Genomic DNA, 18376 nt, shown 5'->3' with positions numbered 1-18376 from the left:
ATAATGCATAAACTTTGATTCAAATCAAACCAAATCAATTCTTCCATTAATTGGAATTGATGACATGATTGGTTCGATTCAAATCAAACCAAATCGATTCTTCCATTAATTGGAATTGATGACATGATTAGTTCGACTAGTAATCCAGTTCTAAAGACATTACCTAATAACATGAAAACCAATAATATATTATCAGATCAAACTAAACCAATTCTTCCATTAATTGGAATTAATTACAACAACATCCAAATATAAATATAAATATAATGATACGAGTCTTCAATACATAAAAATATAAATTAAAAATACAACTTTGTTTAACATTTAATTAACTCATATCCTTTTTCTAATTATAACACCAACTGAAGCTTCTTGGACAAAAAATCATCCCTAACAACATAGAAAAACCCAATATAAGATCAAGATAGTATAGCTAGTTATACCTTGTCAAAAATTAAATTATGTGATATTAGATATCTAGAAGAATTTTTTAAAAAATTTCTTCATGAATATCAAAAATTAAAAAATGAAAATATAGAATTTTGGAAAAAACCAATATTTTCATAAACTACCCCCGCCATGGGATGAGATATGTATAAAAAAATATGTGTCTTATTTAGATAAACATAGTAAAGAATCAGGAATAGCAAAAGAAAATATAGATTCTATAGGAAATAGAATTAATTTTGCAAGAGAAAGAATAACTCTACATTGTCTACAAACTAAAGCGGCTAAACAAGTAAAAAATAAATTAACTTATAGTCATTGTACAAAAATTCTAAAAAATGAATGGGAATTTGGATGTAAAACAACACGTCCTAATACTTATAAAAAACATAAAAAGAATAGAAAATATAAATTTATTAGGTGGAAACCAAGAAATAAAAAATATACTGGTAATAATAAGAAAAAGAAAAATTTTGTTAGAAAAAAACTTCTAAAAAATCTAAAAAACAGATATGTAAATGTTTTATTTGTGATGAAGAAGGCCATATAGCACCAAACTGTCCTAATAAAGGAAAAAGTGCTAAAAAGATGATTAAAAGTCTTGAAGAACAAGATTTAGAAATTTGTTATGAAGAGGAAATAAATCCTGAAGAAATATTATATGAGTTAATATCAGAAACAGATTCTGATTCAGATTCAGATGAAGAAGAATATATATTTATGTTTAATGTAGGAAGTAGTTCTAAAAATCAATTAGAAGAAATTCCTAAGTCTGAACAATAAGACATAAAATTAGGAAATTTTATTGGAGAAGAAAAAGACTTTTTTGATGAAATGATAGAAAAATAAATAAAAATCACATTTCTAAAGAAGAAATATATAAAATATCTAAGTTTAAAATATGGAGTCAAAAACATATAGAAAAGATTAGTGGCAACACAGTCGCTAAGGATACTAGAGATGGATTAACAGAAATTCCATTATTTACTAAAGAAAAAATTAAGAAGATTAAAAAGAAATACCCTCAAGTTAGATATATACATTTAGGTATAATTATGATAACAATTAGAGCCTTATTTAGAAAAGGACATGATATACCTATCATAGCAGTTTTGTTAGATAAAAAATTTGAAAACACTAAATGGAAATTCATATAGCAACATACAAAGAGAAATGCAACACATATTAATACATAAATGAAAGAAATTAAATTAATTTTTAGGATATCGATTCAAGAAGAAACACTAAACCAATTGACTCACAAATAAATACAGACCAATTAAATCGAGAAACCAATTAAACATTACCTAATAACCTAAAAACCAATAATATATTTAGAAATTCAAATTGCAGCATACAAATATAAGTGCAAAACCATGAGCATAAAAAAATGCAGTTAAATAAAGAAAATTTACCTCTGGGGACATCACTGTTGAGCATTACTATTAAGAGGGACAAGGCTGTCAACATACCAGTTCACTTCAAATGAAGTTGGAATATCTCTAATCACAACATTCTCAACCACTTTGCTTCTCAAATCATACCACACAAAACTGTCGACCCTTCTCCCCCAATTAAACCGCTTGTATCCAATGAAGAATAAAACTTCGTAACCATCTTTTGAAAAAGCCAAAGGTAATGCAACTGTAGAACATGGCATAAAGTGGGGTTCCTTCCATGATATCAATTTAAACCAAGATTGTTTAACCCCATATTCCTTCATTATCCATACATCAACCACAACATTATCGGTTTCCCTATAAGTTGAAGTCAAACAAATGTCACCCCCAATGGCTTTTATGTGAAACCATAAAACCTTATCTAAACAACAATCCGGCAATTCAAGGAAACGGAATTCCTCGCTCCCCAGATCAAAACCAACAAGCTCTTTCTTACGCGATTGGGGAGTTTTAAAAACCATCCAATGTAAAGCGTTGTTAGCCAAAAACCCAAATTCTCGACTGAACTTATGATAAAAGCAGACATCCTTAATCCTTCTCCAACAGTTGCTCCTGAAGCTGTAAACCTTAGCTTCCGAATGAAAATATTCATCATTGTTTCCATGTGATTGGACCATTCGAACCAATTTGTAGTCATCAGAAATGGGATCGTACCCAAATCCATAATAAGTTGAAGATGGAGATGAGAACCCTATTTCATTGAAAGGTAGTACCTGGGATTTTCTCGTTGAAGGGTTCCATAGAAATATTCTATCCTTGTCGTCTACTAGAGCCAGCAAACCATTGCAAGAACCCAATATTTGAAGGGTTTTTCTTTGTTCACCGAATGGGTGGTTGAGTCTTTGGGTAGTTTCGAATAGGGCGCAGTTGACGGAGAAGAACTGGTCCTCCCAGTGACTGAGAATAAGAGAGTGATTGGTATTGGTTTTGAGCGAATGGGAGAGGTGGAGTTTGATGAAATATGGGTCTTCGATCGAAGAGCACCATGGCTTTGAAACGCTCCTGAAGCGTAGAAGATCTTTTACACTTAATCGACATAGTATATCACTGGTCATTTCATGTGGGAGTCTGGCCATTGTTAGGGTTTTCAGATGGCTAAGGGTAAACAAGGAAGAAAATGTTTTTTTAAAGTATAAGAGAAAAGCATGGCGTGAAAAACAATGTTTTTAAAGGTAAGTTTCTTTTTTATTTAATTATTACATTTTTATTTTTTTTAAAATTGTTTTAAAATTATAGTTAAATTACATTTAATGTCACTAAACTATTAAAAATTTTATACTTTAATAACTCAATTTTAAAAAGTTACTAAATGACGATTTTGCCAAGAGACTTGAATATTAAAGTTTAAGTTTGACCCATATTTAAAGGGAGGTTATTTTTTTGTTCAAGCCTATCTTTTAGACCTCATACTTTTGTTTAAATCCTCTTATATACCGAAGGACATTCGCAACCTGTTTCACTAAAAAAGCTAGTATTTAATTTGCATGTATGCTGGTGTTGTGCATGGTGGTAGCTGCACCCTTGGCTCAAGGGGCCATAACCTGTGCACTCATCTTCAATGGAACTTGGAGTTTGGTTTCTCTTCTGAATAATAGAACCAATGTTGGTTGCAAATGGATTTTTAAGACAAAGAAAAATGCAAATGGGTCGCTCGCCCGTCGCAAAGTTCAGTTGGTGGTGAAAAGGTTTTCTCAAGTTGCTGGTTTTGATTATAAAGAAACATTTAGTCTAGTCATCAGGCAACCTACAATGTGTGTCTTGTTGTCTTTGGCATTGACTAACAATTGGCAACTCAGACAAATTGATATTAATAATGCCTTCTTGAAGGGAGATCTTACTGAGGAAATATATATGGATCAACCTCCGGGTTTTGAGCAATGTGATGAGCGTGGTGTTCCACTGGTTTGTCGACTACACAAGTAATTCTATGGGCTCAAGCCAGCTCCACGAGCTTAGTTTGAGAAGCTGACTTCGTTTCTTGTTAGGTATCTCAGGTTTCAAGCTTCCAAGACTGATTCCTCAGTATTCATTAACGATTTGGAGTAGGCTAGTCAACTTTAATTAGCAGTTTATGTTAACAATATCATTGTAACAGGTGGCAGCTTGCACGATGTTGATTCCATCATCTCAGCTCTACATGAGCGATTCTCGCTGAAAGATTTGGGTAAACTCAATTATTTTGTAGGCATGGAGGTTCATCGCACATCTGATAGTCTATTGCACATCTGATAGTTCATCACACAATTCAAGCTATTGCATGATTATACCACCCTCTCTATCCTCCTTTCTTGCAAAATTTGCAATCCGATGTCCTGCTTCAATCTTAGTACTTAATCTTGTTTTTTAGGGTAATCCACACTTAAAGGTCACTAAATTATTAACAAGTTTACGTTTTGATCACTGAATTATAAAATGATCATAGAATTATTTAAAAGTTTTCATTCAGGTCACTAATTTGTTAAAATCATTATTGTATATGGCCTTCTCTGTTTGCATTGTTTGCACCAATCGAAAGCTTTTATTCCATTTTTCTTGTACTGTTCAATTTTTTTCATGAAACTGCTTTAAGCATCACGAATCTATAAATTAAAATTCAAATACCTTTCTTCTCTGATCTTCGACATTGATCGTCCGACAAACCTGGATTTAAGGTATATTCTTCTACTCGTCGAAAGGTACTAATCTACTGTACCGATCGTCGAATTGTCACTTAAAGATTACTATTCAAACTTTTTTTCACTTTAATCTTTTTTTTTGCCTCGATCAATTTTTTTTTTCTCAATAATGGTAGAACACTACCACAACGAAGTAAATAACATACTAAAACACACCTACCCCCAATCAATCAAACAACCCTGAAAATCAAAAACCACTCACAAAACAAAGCCCATCCAAACACAAAACAAACTGAAATCCCCTCAAAAAGTATCTCTCTCTGATTAAAAGAAACAACAACCAAACATTGAAACACCATATAGACTCATACAACAGCAAACCCATATTCTCAAACATCCTAAAAAAAATAGACCAACTCACCACCAAGCCTTAAACAAACATGGCCTACTCATTCCAGCAGATGCTAGTGTTTCTGCCATTTTATTACCATTCAGATTAGCTATTGAAAACGATATCTTTCCAACACAGGCAATCCACCTTTCTAAGACTGCAAATGTAGCTTGTTTCGACCATGGTCTCCTTTTTTGTCCAAAATCCAGTTATGAACCACCCTTGAGCCCATTTCGACAATTAATGAAAGTGTTAACTTGATGTGGCGTGTATAATTAATCGTCGTTAGAGATTTAACGTTTGGGTGACTAAAATAAAAATATTTTAAAAGTCGGGTGACAAAATAGCAAGTATTTTCATTTTGAGTGACCAAAATAAAAATAAAATTATTAATTAGATTTAATATCTTATCTTATTGATTATATTTATTGTATAAACAAAAAGGGTCTCAATTATTAAGGTGTTTTTGTTTTAGCTATCAAATTACAAAAACTTTCAATTTCATCACTAACATTTTCGGTTAGTTCTGTTTTGATCACTTTCCATTAAAGAAGGATGACGATTTAGCTTTTTTTTAATTGATATATTAACACATTTAGTCATCAACACTTACACATTTTATCATTTTAGTCTAAATTCTTAATAATTTAATAAAATTAACCCTCCACATTTACTAATTATATAAATTTGGTCCACATACACATTTAGTCATCGACAGTTACACATTTTATCATTTTGGTCCTAGTTCTTAACAATTTAATAATAAAATTAACCCTCCTCATTTACAAATTATTTAAATTTGGTCCACATACACATTTAGTCATCGACAGTTACACATTTTATCATTTTGATCCTAGTTCTTAACAATTTAATAAAATTAACCCTCCTTATTTAGAAATTATATAAATTTGGTCCACATACACATTTAGTCACAAATTATATAAATTTGGTCCACATACACATTTAGTCATCAACAGTTACACATTTTATCATTTTGATCCTAGTTCTTAACAATTTAATAAAATTAACCCTCCTTATTTAGAAATTATATAAATTTGGTCCACATACACATTTAGTCATCGACAATTACACATTTTATCATTTTGATCCTAGTTCTTAACAATTTAATAAAATTAACCCTCCTCATTTACAAATTATATAAATTTGGTCCACATATATATACTAGATTTTATCGCATACAGTACTTGGATGAAAGAAAATATTTTCTGTTCAATGTTAATTTATTTAATAATGAATATAGAAATGATAACAAACTTGTATTTTAATATTATTGAACACATATTCAATTTTTGGATTTTTAATTATAACACTAAATATAAATATAATAATAACATACTCCAAAACATAAAAATAATGATAACACATTTCGTTTAACATTTACCTCTTTCTCTGGACGAAACTGTTTTTTTTATGTAGAAGTACATTTTCTCGGAACTGTCATTTAAAAAAAAATATTATTCAGTACTATAGTAGGATATTTAAGACATCTATTTTAATTTCTAGAAAGAGGAACATGAATGGAAATTCATATTGCAACATAGAAATAGAAATACAACACAAATTTCCATAAAAGAATGCAATTAAATAAAGAAAAATTACCTCTGGGGGGCTTCTGATTAAGAGGGACAAGGCTCTCAACATACAAGTCCACATCATAGACAATTGGAACACCTCTAATCCCAACCTTCTCAATCCTTTTGCTTCCCAAATCATACCACACAAGACTGTCTCTTTTGTCCCGATTGAATTTAAGGTGGAATAATACTTTGTCACCATTCTTTGAAAAAGCCAAAGGTACTTCAGATGGAGAACCTGGAATAAGGTCAGGATAGGTAGACGACATCAATTTAACCCAAGATTCTTTAACCCCATATTCCTTCATTATCCATACATCAGCCACAATATCACCTAATTCCCAGTAAGTTGAAGTCAAACAAAGGTGACCTCCCATGGCTTTTACGTTGAGATAGATATTCTCATCTATACAAAAATCTGGCAATTCAACTAAACTGAATTCCTCGCTCCGAAGATCAAAACCAACAAGGTTTCTACTACTCGATTCGGGAGTTTTAAAAACCATCCAATGTAAAACATTGTTAGCCAAAAACCCTAATTGTCGATAGGAAATAAAATAAAAGCAGAAACCTTTAATCCTTCTCCAAAAATTGCTCCTCAAGCTGTACACCTTAGCTTCAGAATGAAAATATTCATCATTTGCTCCAAGTAATTGGACAATTCGAACCAATTTATAGTCATCAGAAACGGGATCGTACCCAAATCCGCAATAAGTTGAACGGGAATAGCGTATCGGTGGAGATGAAAACTCTATTTCAGTCGAAGGTAATACCTGGTATTTTCTCGTTGAAGGGTTCCATAGTAACATTCTACCGTTTTCGTCTTCTACAGCCAGCAAACCATTGCAAGAACCCAATATTTGAATGGATTTTTTTTGTTCACCGAGTGGCTGCTTGAGTCTTCGAGTTATTTTGGGTGAGTCGTAGTTGACGGACAAGAACTGATACTTACAATGACGGACAATAAGGGAGCGATTGGTATTGGTTTTGAGGGAATAGGAGAGGTGAAGTTTGATGAAATATGGATCATCGATCCAAGAACACCAGAACTTTGAAACGCATTTAAAGCGTAAAAGATCTTTTACACTTAAACAGCGTAAGATGTCAAGAGTCATATCATGGGAGAGGATCGCCATTTTCAAGAGATTTTGGATATGTAGGTTAATCAAAGAAGAAAAAAGTTTTTTAAGGGTTTAGCTGTAGAGAAAAGCATAGCATGGAAAACAATGATTTTAAAGCTAAGTTCCTTTTTTATTTAATTATTGTATTTCTGTTCAACTCGAATTCAAGTATCCTAATCAAATATTCAATCTAATCAAACTTTTTATTTTAATATATTTTAATATCATGAAAAAACTGAATACACATTCGATATTTGAATTTTTAATTAAAAATGTTGTAAACACATAAAAAAGTTTATTATAATAATATTAATTATAAATTAAAAAAAAGAGATATTTCTTTAATTTCATGGTTGAATTGGTGATTCGATTAATAATTACACCAATTTAGTAATATGCTTATAAGCTATATAACTCCAATTATTCATGTCGAACTTAAGCTTAAATAATTTTATTCAAAATCTAATTCAAGCATTCTAATCGATTTCAAAGCTCATAAACCCGATCAAATTTTTTATTTAAATATATTCTTATATCATGAAATTACATTTTCAATTATTATTAAGCTACCATGTTTGAATTTAAGTTATATCTTTTTAAGTATAAACTCCTATCTCAAATTCAGAAATTGGTATTCCATTTAGCTGAAGCCAGGTATCGAGGCTACACTCAATTAAACCGTTAAGCCAAAGCTTTGCACAATGATCTGGCTCAGGTCCTCCATTGCAGCATGAATAAGAAAGAACAGTGGCGCAGCTTTTCAGCTTAGTGGCATTAGCGAATGAGAGAGAGATTGCTTTACTTACTAAAGCATTGCTCTAACCTTAATCATGTTGAGACGGCTCATGGATCCATAGTTCGAACAGCCCTCCATCACCACAAGCTTCTTCTCAACCAATTCATCGAAACACGTATGCCCACTCCGTATTCGCTGTTCATTCCCAAACCCACCCTCACATTTATGTTTTCAACACCATGATCAAGGCGATGACACTCTGCAACTCCGCCTTAATCTATTGCATGATTATACCACCCTCTCTATCCTCCTCTCTTGCAAAATTTGCAGTCCCATGTCCTGCTCCAATCTTAGTACTTAACATTGTTTTTTTTTTAAGGTAAATCACGTGCGCTAAATTAAATTATAAAATTATTTAAAAGTTTTCATTCAAGTCACTAACCTGTTAAAATTATTGTTGTATATAATCTTCTCTATTTGCATTCACTAACCTGTTAAAATTATTGTTGTATATGATCTTTTCTATTTGCATTGCTTGCATTAATCAAAAGCTTTCATTTCTTTTCTCTTCTACTCTTTAATTTTTTTTCCATGAAACCGCTTTAAGCATCACAAATCTATAAATTAAAATTCAAACAGCTTTCTTTTTTTATCTTCGACATTAAACGTCAGATCGACTTAAATTTAAGGTATATTCTTATTTTCAACGTTGGATATTAAACCATTGTATTGACCATCGAATCGTCGCTTAAATATTACTATTCGATTTTTTTTCACTTTAATATTTTTTTCTGTTTTGCCTTGACCAATATTTAGAAAAAGAATATTGTTTTGGTGACCAAAATGAAAGTGCTAACTTAATGTGGCGTGTACAATTAACCGTCGTTAGAGATTTAATGCTTGGTTGGCTGACAAAATTATAAGTATTTCATTTTCAGTGACCAAAATAAAAATAAAATTATTAATTAGATTCAATATCTTATCTTATTGATTATACTTATTGTAAAAATAAAAAGGGTCTCAATTATTAGCGTGTTTTTGTTTTAGCTATCAAATTACAAAAATTTTCAATTTCATCACTAACATTTTTAGTTAGTTCTGTTTTGGTCACTTTTCATTAAAAAAAATGATGATGTAGCCTTTTTTTAATTGATATATTAACATATTTAGTCATCAACACTTGCACATTTTATCATTTTAGCCCTATTTCTTAACAATTTAATAAAATTAACTCTCCATTTATAAATTATATTTTTTCCACATGCACATTCAACTCACCATTACCATATATATATATTATTGCATCCATAGATAGATCAACAAATAATGACACCTACTATTAGTCACTAATTATTAATGTATTTCAGCATGGTATTACGATATAATCATAAATATTTTTTATTTACAAATTATAATAGAAATAAGAATGATTTCAAACACTTAATCAATTGAGTAATATAAGAAATATGTATATATGAAAGAAAATATTTTCTGTTCAATGTTAATTTAATTTATTTAATAATGAATATAAAAATGATATCAAATATAAATATAATGATACCATCGTCCAATACGTCCAATACATAAAAATAATAATACCATACTCATAAAGTAATCGAGAAACCCTCATATCTTTTCCCTAATTATAACATAAGTGTGAAGTTTTCTAGATGAATCTACTTTTTTGATGTATAAGTACATTTTTCTCGAACTGTCATTCAAACAAAAAAATTAATCATTGTTATAGTTAGATTTTAAAGACATTTATTTTAATTTCTGCAAAAAGAAACATAAATAGAAATTCATATTCCAACACATATTTCCATAAAAGAAAGCAATTACGTAAAGAAAAATTACCTCTATGGGGCTTCTTATTAACAGGGAAAAGGCTCTCAACATACAAGTACACATCATAGACAACTGGAACACCTTTAATCCCAACCTTCTCAACCCTTTTGCTTCCCAAATCATACCACACAAGACTGTCCCTGTTGCCCCGACTGTATTTATTGTGGAATAATACTTTGTTACCATTCTTTGAAAAAGCCAAAGGTACTTCAAATGGAGAACCTGGAAGAAGGTCAGGTTGGGTAGACGACATCAATTTAACCCAAGATTCTTTAACCCCATATTCCTTCATTATCCATACATCAACCACAACATCATTCAATTCCCTATGAGTTGCAGTCAAACAAAGGTAACCTCCCATGGCTTTTACGTCGAAATAGATATTCTCATCTAAACAAAAATCCGGCAATTCAACTAAACGGAATTCCTCGCTCCGAAGATCAAAACCAACAAGGTTTCTATTACTCGATTCGCGAGTTTTAAAAACCATCCAATGTAAAACATTGTTAGCCAAAAACCCTAATTCTCGATAGAAAATAAGATAAAAGCAGAAATCCTTAATCCTTCTCCAACAGTTGCTCCTCAAGCTGTAAACCTTAGCTTCAGAATGAAAATATTCATCATTTTCTCCAAGTTATTGGACCATTCGAACCAATTTGTAGTCATCAGAAACGCGGTCGTACCCAAATCCGTAATAAATTGAACGGCCATAGCAAATCGATGGAGATGAAAAGTCTATTTTAGTGGAAGGTAATACCTGGTATTTTCTCGTTGAAAGGTTCCATACAAATATTCTATTGTAGTAATATTCTACAGCCAGCAAACCATTGCAAGAACCCAATATTTGAATGGGTTTTTTTTGTTCACCGAATGGCTGCTTGAGTCTTCGAGTTGTTTTGGGTGAGTCGTAGTTAACGGACAAGAACTGGAACTTCCTGTAACGGAGGATAAGGGAGTGATTGGTATTGGTTTTGAGGGAATACGAGAGATGAAGTTTGATGAAATATGGATCCTCCATCCAAGAACACCAGAGCTGATCTTTTACACTTAAACAACATAGTATTTCAATGATCGTATCATGCGACGAGGTCGCCATTCTGTTTTGGATGGGTGAGTTAAACAAAGAAGAAAAGGTTTTTAAAGTCTAGGTGATAATTATCAAGTTAAGCTTCATCTTTACCAGCTCCATTCAAGTCGAATTCAAGCATATTAATCAATTTAAACTTTTTAAGCTTAATCAAACTTTTCATTTTAATATATTTTTATATTATAAAAAAATATTTATTTTAATATTACTGAATACGTGTTCAGTTTTTAAAATTTTAATTAAAAATTATGAAAAATTTTATTATTATAATATTAATTATAAGTTAAAAGAAGATATTTCTTTAATTTCATAATTAAAAGATGATTCGATTAAGAGTTACACCAACTCAATAAAAAACTTAAACAAATTAATTTATATATTAATTCTAAATAATTACTATCAAGCTGTGTAACTCTAATTATTAGTATCGAGTTTAAGCTTAAATAGTTCAGTTCGGGGTATCCTAATTAAATTTTTTATTTAAATAATTTTTTATATGATGAAATTATATCTTCACTTATTATTAAGCTACCAATGTTTGAGTTTAAGTTAAATCTTTGAAGTATAAACTCCCATCTCAAAATTGAAATCGAGCCTACACTCAATTACTCCGTTAAGCCAAAGCTTGCACAAATAATCTGGCTCAGGTCCGCCATTGCAGCATGAATAAGAAAGAACAGTGGCGTGCTTTTTAGCATAGTGGCATTAGCGAATGAGAGAGAGATTGGGTTTCTTACTAAAGCATTGCTCTAACCTTAAACATGTTGAGACGGCTCATGGATTCATGGTTCGAACCGCCCTCCATCACGACAAGCTTCTTCTCAGCCAATTCATCGAAACATGTTCTTCTCTGGGCTTCTCCGCCTATGCCCACTCCGTATTCTCTGTTAATTCCCAAAGCCACCCACACATTTATGTTTTCAACACCATGATCAAGGGGATGACACTCTGCAACTCCGCCTTTGAGGCTCTCCTTGTTTATAAAAGCATTGGGCGGGTCGGGTTGCGGCCCGACTGTTACTCTTTCCCGTTCGCGTTGAAGGCGGTTGTTGATCTTCGGGCAATGAGTTTGGGTACCCAGATTCACTCACAAGCCATATGTGCGGGGCTCGAATCCAATGTTCACGTGGTTTCGGCTCTCATTCAAATGTATTCCTCGTGCGCGCGCACTTCGGACGCTCGCAAGGTGTTTGATGAAATGCCTCTCGCCTCTGTTTGTTCAGATAATGTTGTGGTCTGGATGGCAATGATTGCTGGGTATGTCAAGCTTGGGGATCCAGACACTGCCATGGATTTGTTGAGCCGTATGCCTGGAACTCAAACCGATGGTGCGGTACTTATTACTTGGACATCAGTGATTGCAGGGTATGCTCAAATGGATCGTCCCGACGAAGCCATCGCTGTATTTCTCAAAATGCAGTTGGAGAACGTAGTGCCTGATGAAATAGCAATGTTGGCTGTGCTTTCCGCTTGTGCGCAGTTGGGTGCTTTTCATATTCGATTGGGAGAATGCATTCATGGCTACGTTAAAAAACGTGGGTTTGATCAAATGGTTACCCTTAAAAATGCACTAATCGAAATGTATTCGAATTCAGGCAATATAAGCAATGCTTTGCATGTGTTCGAGAATATGACCCGTAGAACCGTTATATCTTGGACTACCATCATATCAGCACTTGCATTCCATGGACTTGGCACACAAGCTCTCGACGTGTTCTCTCGGATGGAAATGGCTCAAGTTAAACCGAATGATATCACTTTCATCGCAGTCCTCTCTGCTTGTGCTCATGTAGGATTGGTGGACTTGGGTCGATATTATTTCCATGCTATGAAATACAGGTACGGGATTCAACACGAGATTCAGCACTATGGTTGTATGATCGATTTACTTGGTCGAGCCGGTTATCTAGCAGAAGCACTCAAACTAGTTAGTGAGATGCCGTTTCAGCCAAATGCAGCTATATGGGGGTCACTTCTTGCTGCCTCTAATATTCATGGTGATGCTGAGCTGGGAGAGTTAGCTTTGCTCCATTTGGTACAATTGGAGCCTTGGAATAGTGGGAACTATGCACTTTTATCCAATATATATGCTTCAGCTGGAAGGTGGGATAAATCTGTAATGGCAAGGAAAATGATGAGAGACAAAGGTGTTCGAAAGATGCCGGGTTGGAGTTTCATTCAGGTGAGTACTAGAACTCATGAATTCATTGCAGGGGTTACATCACACCCTCAGTTTGATAGAATACATGGAACCCTATTCACCTTGAACGAGCAGATAAAAACTGCTCATTATGATCCGATAAACGAATTTGATAATCATGATTCTGATATTGGACCAGCATCGATAAGTTATTGCAGTTCATTTTGATGTCATCCTTGTTCTCAATTCAGAACAGTGAGCAGGTCCACTAAAGGATTATCCATCTAAAGCAATGTAGTCAGTACCGTATCAGCTGATGTATCGTTTTTGTTCCGATACTGATATGTAACAGTTAGAAAAGAAACAACCCTTGTAAACTTTTGATTACTTCAACACATCAAATAATTCCGAGACCATGATATTTTAAGACGAATATAAGAGACAATTGTTGCCAGAAAAGACTGAACATCATATTATTATTCCTTCCTAGGACTACAAGATAATTCACAAACCAATAAATAAAATTGGAATGGAATCCTTAACATAGATGAATAAACAAATATATGAAACAGAGTTCTTAATCATATTGCAGAGGAAAACTACTTAGCTCTAGATGCCAAGCTTGTGGTGCTTGTTTCAGGCCATAGATGGAGTCGTGCAGTTTCAAAGAACCAATTCGCAGGTGCCATAAGGACAGAAGCCTTATTACAACATAAAGATGCTAGATTGTACCAACAGACGATCAATTTTCTTGGGGTGCCTCACTATAAATTTAGCATTTGATGTTTATATATTTTATATAATTGTCGATAAAATGTCTAAATGTTATAGACTAAATTTATTATTATATGAATAAAAATATGAACAATTGATTAGGGTAAAAGTATTGTGGAAGTCCCATGTACTAGGAGTTAGATTTTGCCATTTTTACTAAAAAAATGGGCAAATTAATCCTTGTACATTAGATTCAAAAAGCAAATCGGTGCTTTTGTTAAAAATCCCATCCAATTCTACCATTAAAATCAGTCCATGTACGTCAAAATGAGGTACACATGGCATATAATGTGTAACTGCCTGATTATTCTATTCGCCATGCTGGTTTTTAACGATAGAAATAGACGAAATTTTTAACAGGAAATACCAAATTGCTTTTTTATCTAACATACAGGGACTAATTTGTCCATTTCTTAGTAAAAAAGGCAAAATGTAATTTGACTCCTGGTACACAAGCTTCCAGCTCCATGGTAATTTTATCGATTAATTGTACTTTCACTTGGTAATAGCTGACTTGTCTATAGATGTTATATTTCACTTAAAAGCTTGTAGTGAGTTTCTTGTACGGGGCGAAGTCAGAAAATTTGTTTAGAGTGTCGAAATTAAATTAAAATTTTTAATAGATTATATCTTTAAATTTTTTAAAGGATTAAATCGAACTTTTATTATTTTTAGGAGGATTAAAGTGTAATTTTACTTTTACTAATTTTAATTTTTAAAATTTCTAAAGGACCTAAATGTATAATTTTCCATTTTAGGGGTGTTGTTTTTAATTTTACATTTTTCATGTCCTTTGTGATAGGTGAATATTAATTAGGAATCAATCTTATTGAAATCAGGTTTAGATGGAATTTCGATTTTGTGTGTGCTTTCTTTCAATTGAATAATAATGCTCCCTCCCACTGATATATATATATATATAAATAGTTAACCTAAAAATTTGCGTAGTAAGTAAACACTATAATTTCTTACTTATAAAAAGAAAACTTTTCTTTCATATTAATCATATTACCTATAACTGCAAAGCATTCATCATCAATACCCATAAATGCTTACTTATAATAAGAAAATATTTTCTTTCATACACCAAATGTTAGATTGTTCATCCACCAGTAGGAAACGTGAGTTGGGGTTAGACCGTCGTGAGACAGATTAGTTTTACCATATTGATGGTTGTGTTGCAGTAGTAATTCAACATCCTAGTATGAGAGGAACCATTGATTCGCACAATTTGGTCATCACGCTTGATTGCAAAGCCAGTGGCTTAAAGCTACCGTGCACTGGATTATGACTGAACGCCTCTAAGTCAGAATTTGGATTAGAAACGATACACGCGTCCGTCGCCCGATTGCCGACCCTAATGATACATGTCGTAGGTTTAGCCATCTTTATGAAAGAAAAGGTTTTCTTTTTATAAGTAAGCAATTATAAGGTTTACTTGCAGATGCAAAATTTTAGGTTAACTATTTTAGGAGGGGGCATTATGATTCAATTGAAAGAAAGCTGGCACACACAAAATAAGGTTTTTATGGCCCGTTTAGAAAATGGATCAGACCTCCAGTAAGGATTTTTTGGTCTGAGCCCAACTCGAATTTACAAAAAAAAAATTGTTGTTGCTGTTTTTCTACTGTTTTATTGTTCATTTCACTATAATATTGCTATTTTTTTGTTGTTATTGTCACACGGTCGTGTGTCACACATGGGCATGTGCCCTAAGTGTGTTGAAAAATAGTATAGGTGTAGTTTCCATACAGGCCAACACATGGTCGTGTGTCTCAAGTCAATGAGTTACACAAATAGAGACACGGGCAGGGATACAGTCGTGTGTCCCAACTTCGAAAGTCACACGGTCTGGGGCATTCCACACGACCATGTGTCCCCTATTTCCAGGCATTTTGAGACTTCACCCTAAACTTCTAGAGTTGTTTCAAATTAGCCCCTATTTGTTCTTAAATCATTTTAGGATCTTGTAAACTCGTATTTAGGACTAAATGTGTAATTTTTACTTTAATTATGATTGATTAATTGATTGATTTGATAGTAATGCCCGTGACCCTAATCCGTTAGCGAAGAGGGGTTAGGGGTTAGGGGTTTTATTATTATTTTTTAGATATTGTATAACTCTTGTTTTATTTTTAATTTTGTTACTATTTCAAAGGCATTTGTTTGTAGTGTTATTTCGAGTAGGTTTTATGGGTGAACAACCCTTGACCGCCAAATCAATCACAAGAGTTCAACATTTTATTTATTTTGAAATGTATTAAAAATCGTTAATCTATATATTCGCCCATTATTGGATTAAATATTCACAAGGGTTTAGACCGTCATGAGACAGATTAGTTTTATCTTACTGATGGTCACATCACAATAGTAATTCAACTTAATACGAGAGGAACCATTGATTCACGCAATTGGTCATCGCACTTAGTTGAAAAGCTAGGGGTGCGAAGCTACCGTACGCTGGATTATGATTGAACACCTCTAAGTCAGAATCCGAATTAGAAACAATGCACGTGTCCGTTGCCTGATTGCCAACCCCAATAACACGTGTTGTAGGTTTAACCATGTTTATGAAAGATAAGGTTTTTTTTTTTATAAGCAAGCAACTATAGGGGTTTACTTCCGTGCGCAAATTTTTAGGTTACCTATTTTGGGAGGGGGGATTATGATTCAAGTGAAAGAAAGTTGGCACACACACAATCAGTACATCTGTTTTGACAGAGACACAGCCTAAAAACAGCAGCAAACAAGCCTAAAGGAATCACCCAAAAACAACAACCAAAAGTACAGAGGAAAACAAAAGAATCCCTGTTACCACCAAGCTGAAAAAAAGAAAATAAAACTCAACTTTTGGCAATAAAAACCCTCCTACCCTCAACCCCTAACCACGCAACAATCAGCAATACTCCAAGCAACCATTTTCCTTACAAGTTTGTTTTTCTTGTGATTAATCCATATGGCTAGCTCCATGTCCCTTAAGCTTGCATGTCTGCTAGTGTTGTGCATGGTGGTGGGTGCACCCCTGGCTCAAGGGGACGTAACCCGTGCTGATGGCGTAGTCACCCTTCCACGCTGCCTTCCTTTATTGATAGGGAATGGTAATGGTGCTGATGCTGATGTTGATGCCCCAGCTTGCTGCGACATCGTCAGGGGTCTCTTGAGCTCGCTGCTCTGTGGTGGTGTTTAGGAACCGATCTAGCTTGAAATCGGGTTCGGATACGGGTGGAGTTTCAAATTGGTGTGTTATGGAATCCCAACTTAATCGTGTTTAGGGGTGGGATCCAATTGTGTGATACATTACAGAGCATGGTTGTGGATTGTTTTCTCATATGTTTTGATTGACTTGCTTGATACATTGGATGATTCGATAAGGTGACCGGTTTACCTGGGTATCCAACCATCATCCGATTACTTTTTAATAATTATTTGTTTCTTCTTTATGTTGTCTGTCTTTTTGTTTCTTGATCTATAACATTATATTTGCCCAAATTTTCGCATTTTCCATATGTAGCTTATATATGTATATATATATTCAATAAAGTATATTGATTTAGCAGATGATTTGTGTATATATTTAAATCAAATCAAACATTAATGATCATTCACTAGCGTCTTAATCTTGAAAAATTCATCAACGGTTATCCTTTGCAGCATATATAAAAAAAATTGCCAACCCTATGCTTTTACACCTAATTCTAGGGGATAACATAAGTCGATTAAAACCGAGTTAATTAACTTAACCGATCAATTAAGTTTAGTCGATGTTGATAGTTAATTTGGTCATAGGGTCGATTTATCTGGTTATGTCAGTCGATTATCAGCTATTGAATTTCATAATCCAACTGACCAACTTAATAATTTTTTTTTTAAATTAGTTTAAACATCTTTATATTTTTATAATATATAAATCAATTCAATACGTTATAATATATTTATTTTAAATTGACTAAACCAACCAATGTTAAATCGTTTCAACTAAATTAGGTTACACTATATAAGTCGATCAATTTGACTATTGTATACACCACTACCTAACTTTAGTCCTATGCTTTTTACTTTTAAAATACCTAAATATTAAACCTCTTAGATAAGGCATCCTTAAAATCTTTTGTAACATTCATTGGTTTGTACTTTAAAACAACATTTAAATCAAACTTATTAT

At 33.0% G+C, this 18376-nt stretch overlaps 4 protein-coding genes across 5 annotated transcripts; 1 reads left to right on the top strand and 3 right to left on the bottom strand.

Annotated features, from left to right (window-relative positions):
- Positions 1-288: 288 nt before the first annotated feature.
- LOC121204864 (F-box protein CPR1) lies at positions 289-3019 on the bottom strand. The gene is made up of 2 exons (XM_041075564.1): positions 1863-3019; positions 289-390 (listed from the first exon to the last, which is right to left on the bottom strand). The coding sequence occupies exon 1, from the start codon at positions 2981-2983 to the stop codon at positions 1874-1876; it is 1110 nt and encodes a 369-aa protein (XP_040931498.1). The 5' UTR covers positions 2984-3019; the 3' UTR covers positions 289-390; positions 1863-1873.
- Positions 3020-6211: 3192 nt separating this feature from the next.
- On the bottom strand, positions 6212-7676 carry LOC121204863 (F-box protein CPR1). Its single transcript, XM_041075563.1, has 2 exons — positions 6534-7676; positions 6212-6368 (listed from the first exon to the last, which is right to left on the bottom strand). Exons 1-2 carry the CDS (start codon positions 7642-7644, stop codon positions 6343-6345), a joined length of 1137 nt encoding a protein of 378 aa, XP_040931497.1. The 5' UTR covers positions 7645-7676; the 3' UTR covers positions 6212-6342.
- A 2436-nt stretch (positions 7677-10112) lies between these two features.
- Positions 10113-10703, bottom strand: LOC121204586 (F-box protein CPR1). The gene is made up of 2 exons (XM_041074665.1): positions 10223-10703; positions 10113-10141 (listed from the first exon to the last, which is right to left on the bottom strand). Exons 1-2 carry the CDS (start codon positions 10701-10703, stop codon positions 10113-10115), a joined length of 510 nt encoding a protein of 169 aa, XP_040930599.1.
- A 1112-nt stretch (positions 10704-11815) lies between these two features.
- On the top strand, positions 11816-14317 carry LOC107926117 (pentatricopeptide repeat-containing protein At5g56310). 2 transcript variants are annotated; one of them, XM_041075562.1, is made up of 2 exons: positions 11819-13482; positions 14033-14317. In XM_041075562.1, exons 1-2 carry the CDS (start codon positions 12013-12015, stop codon positions 14045-14047), a joined length of 1485 nt encoding a protein of 494 aa, XP_040931496.1. In that variant the 5' UTR covers positions 11819-12012; the 3' UTR covers positions 14048-14317. The 2 variants fall into 2 exon arrangements, with proteins under 2 accessions (XP_016712409.1, XP_040931496.1); XM_016856920.2 differs by lacking the exon at positions 14033-14317 and having other exon boundaries at positions 11816-13873.
- The last annotated feature ends 4059 nt before the right edge of the window (positions 14318-18376 follow it).

Source organism: Gossypium hirsutum, chromosome A08 (assembly GCF_007990345.1).
Source record: "Gossypium hirsutum isolate 1008001.06 chromosome A08, Gossypium_hirsutum_v2.1, whole genome shotgun sequence".
Taxonomy (NCBI): domain Eukaryota; kingdom Viridiplantae; phylum Streptophyta; class Magnoliopsida; order Malvales; family Malvaceae; genus Gossypium; species Gossypium hirsutum.
This window is presented reverse-complemented; position numbering and strand designations above follow the sequence as displayed.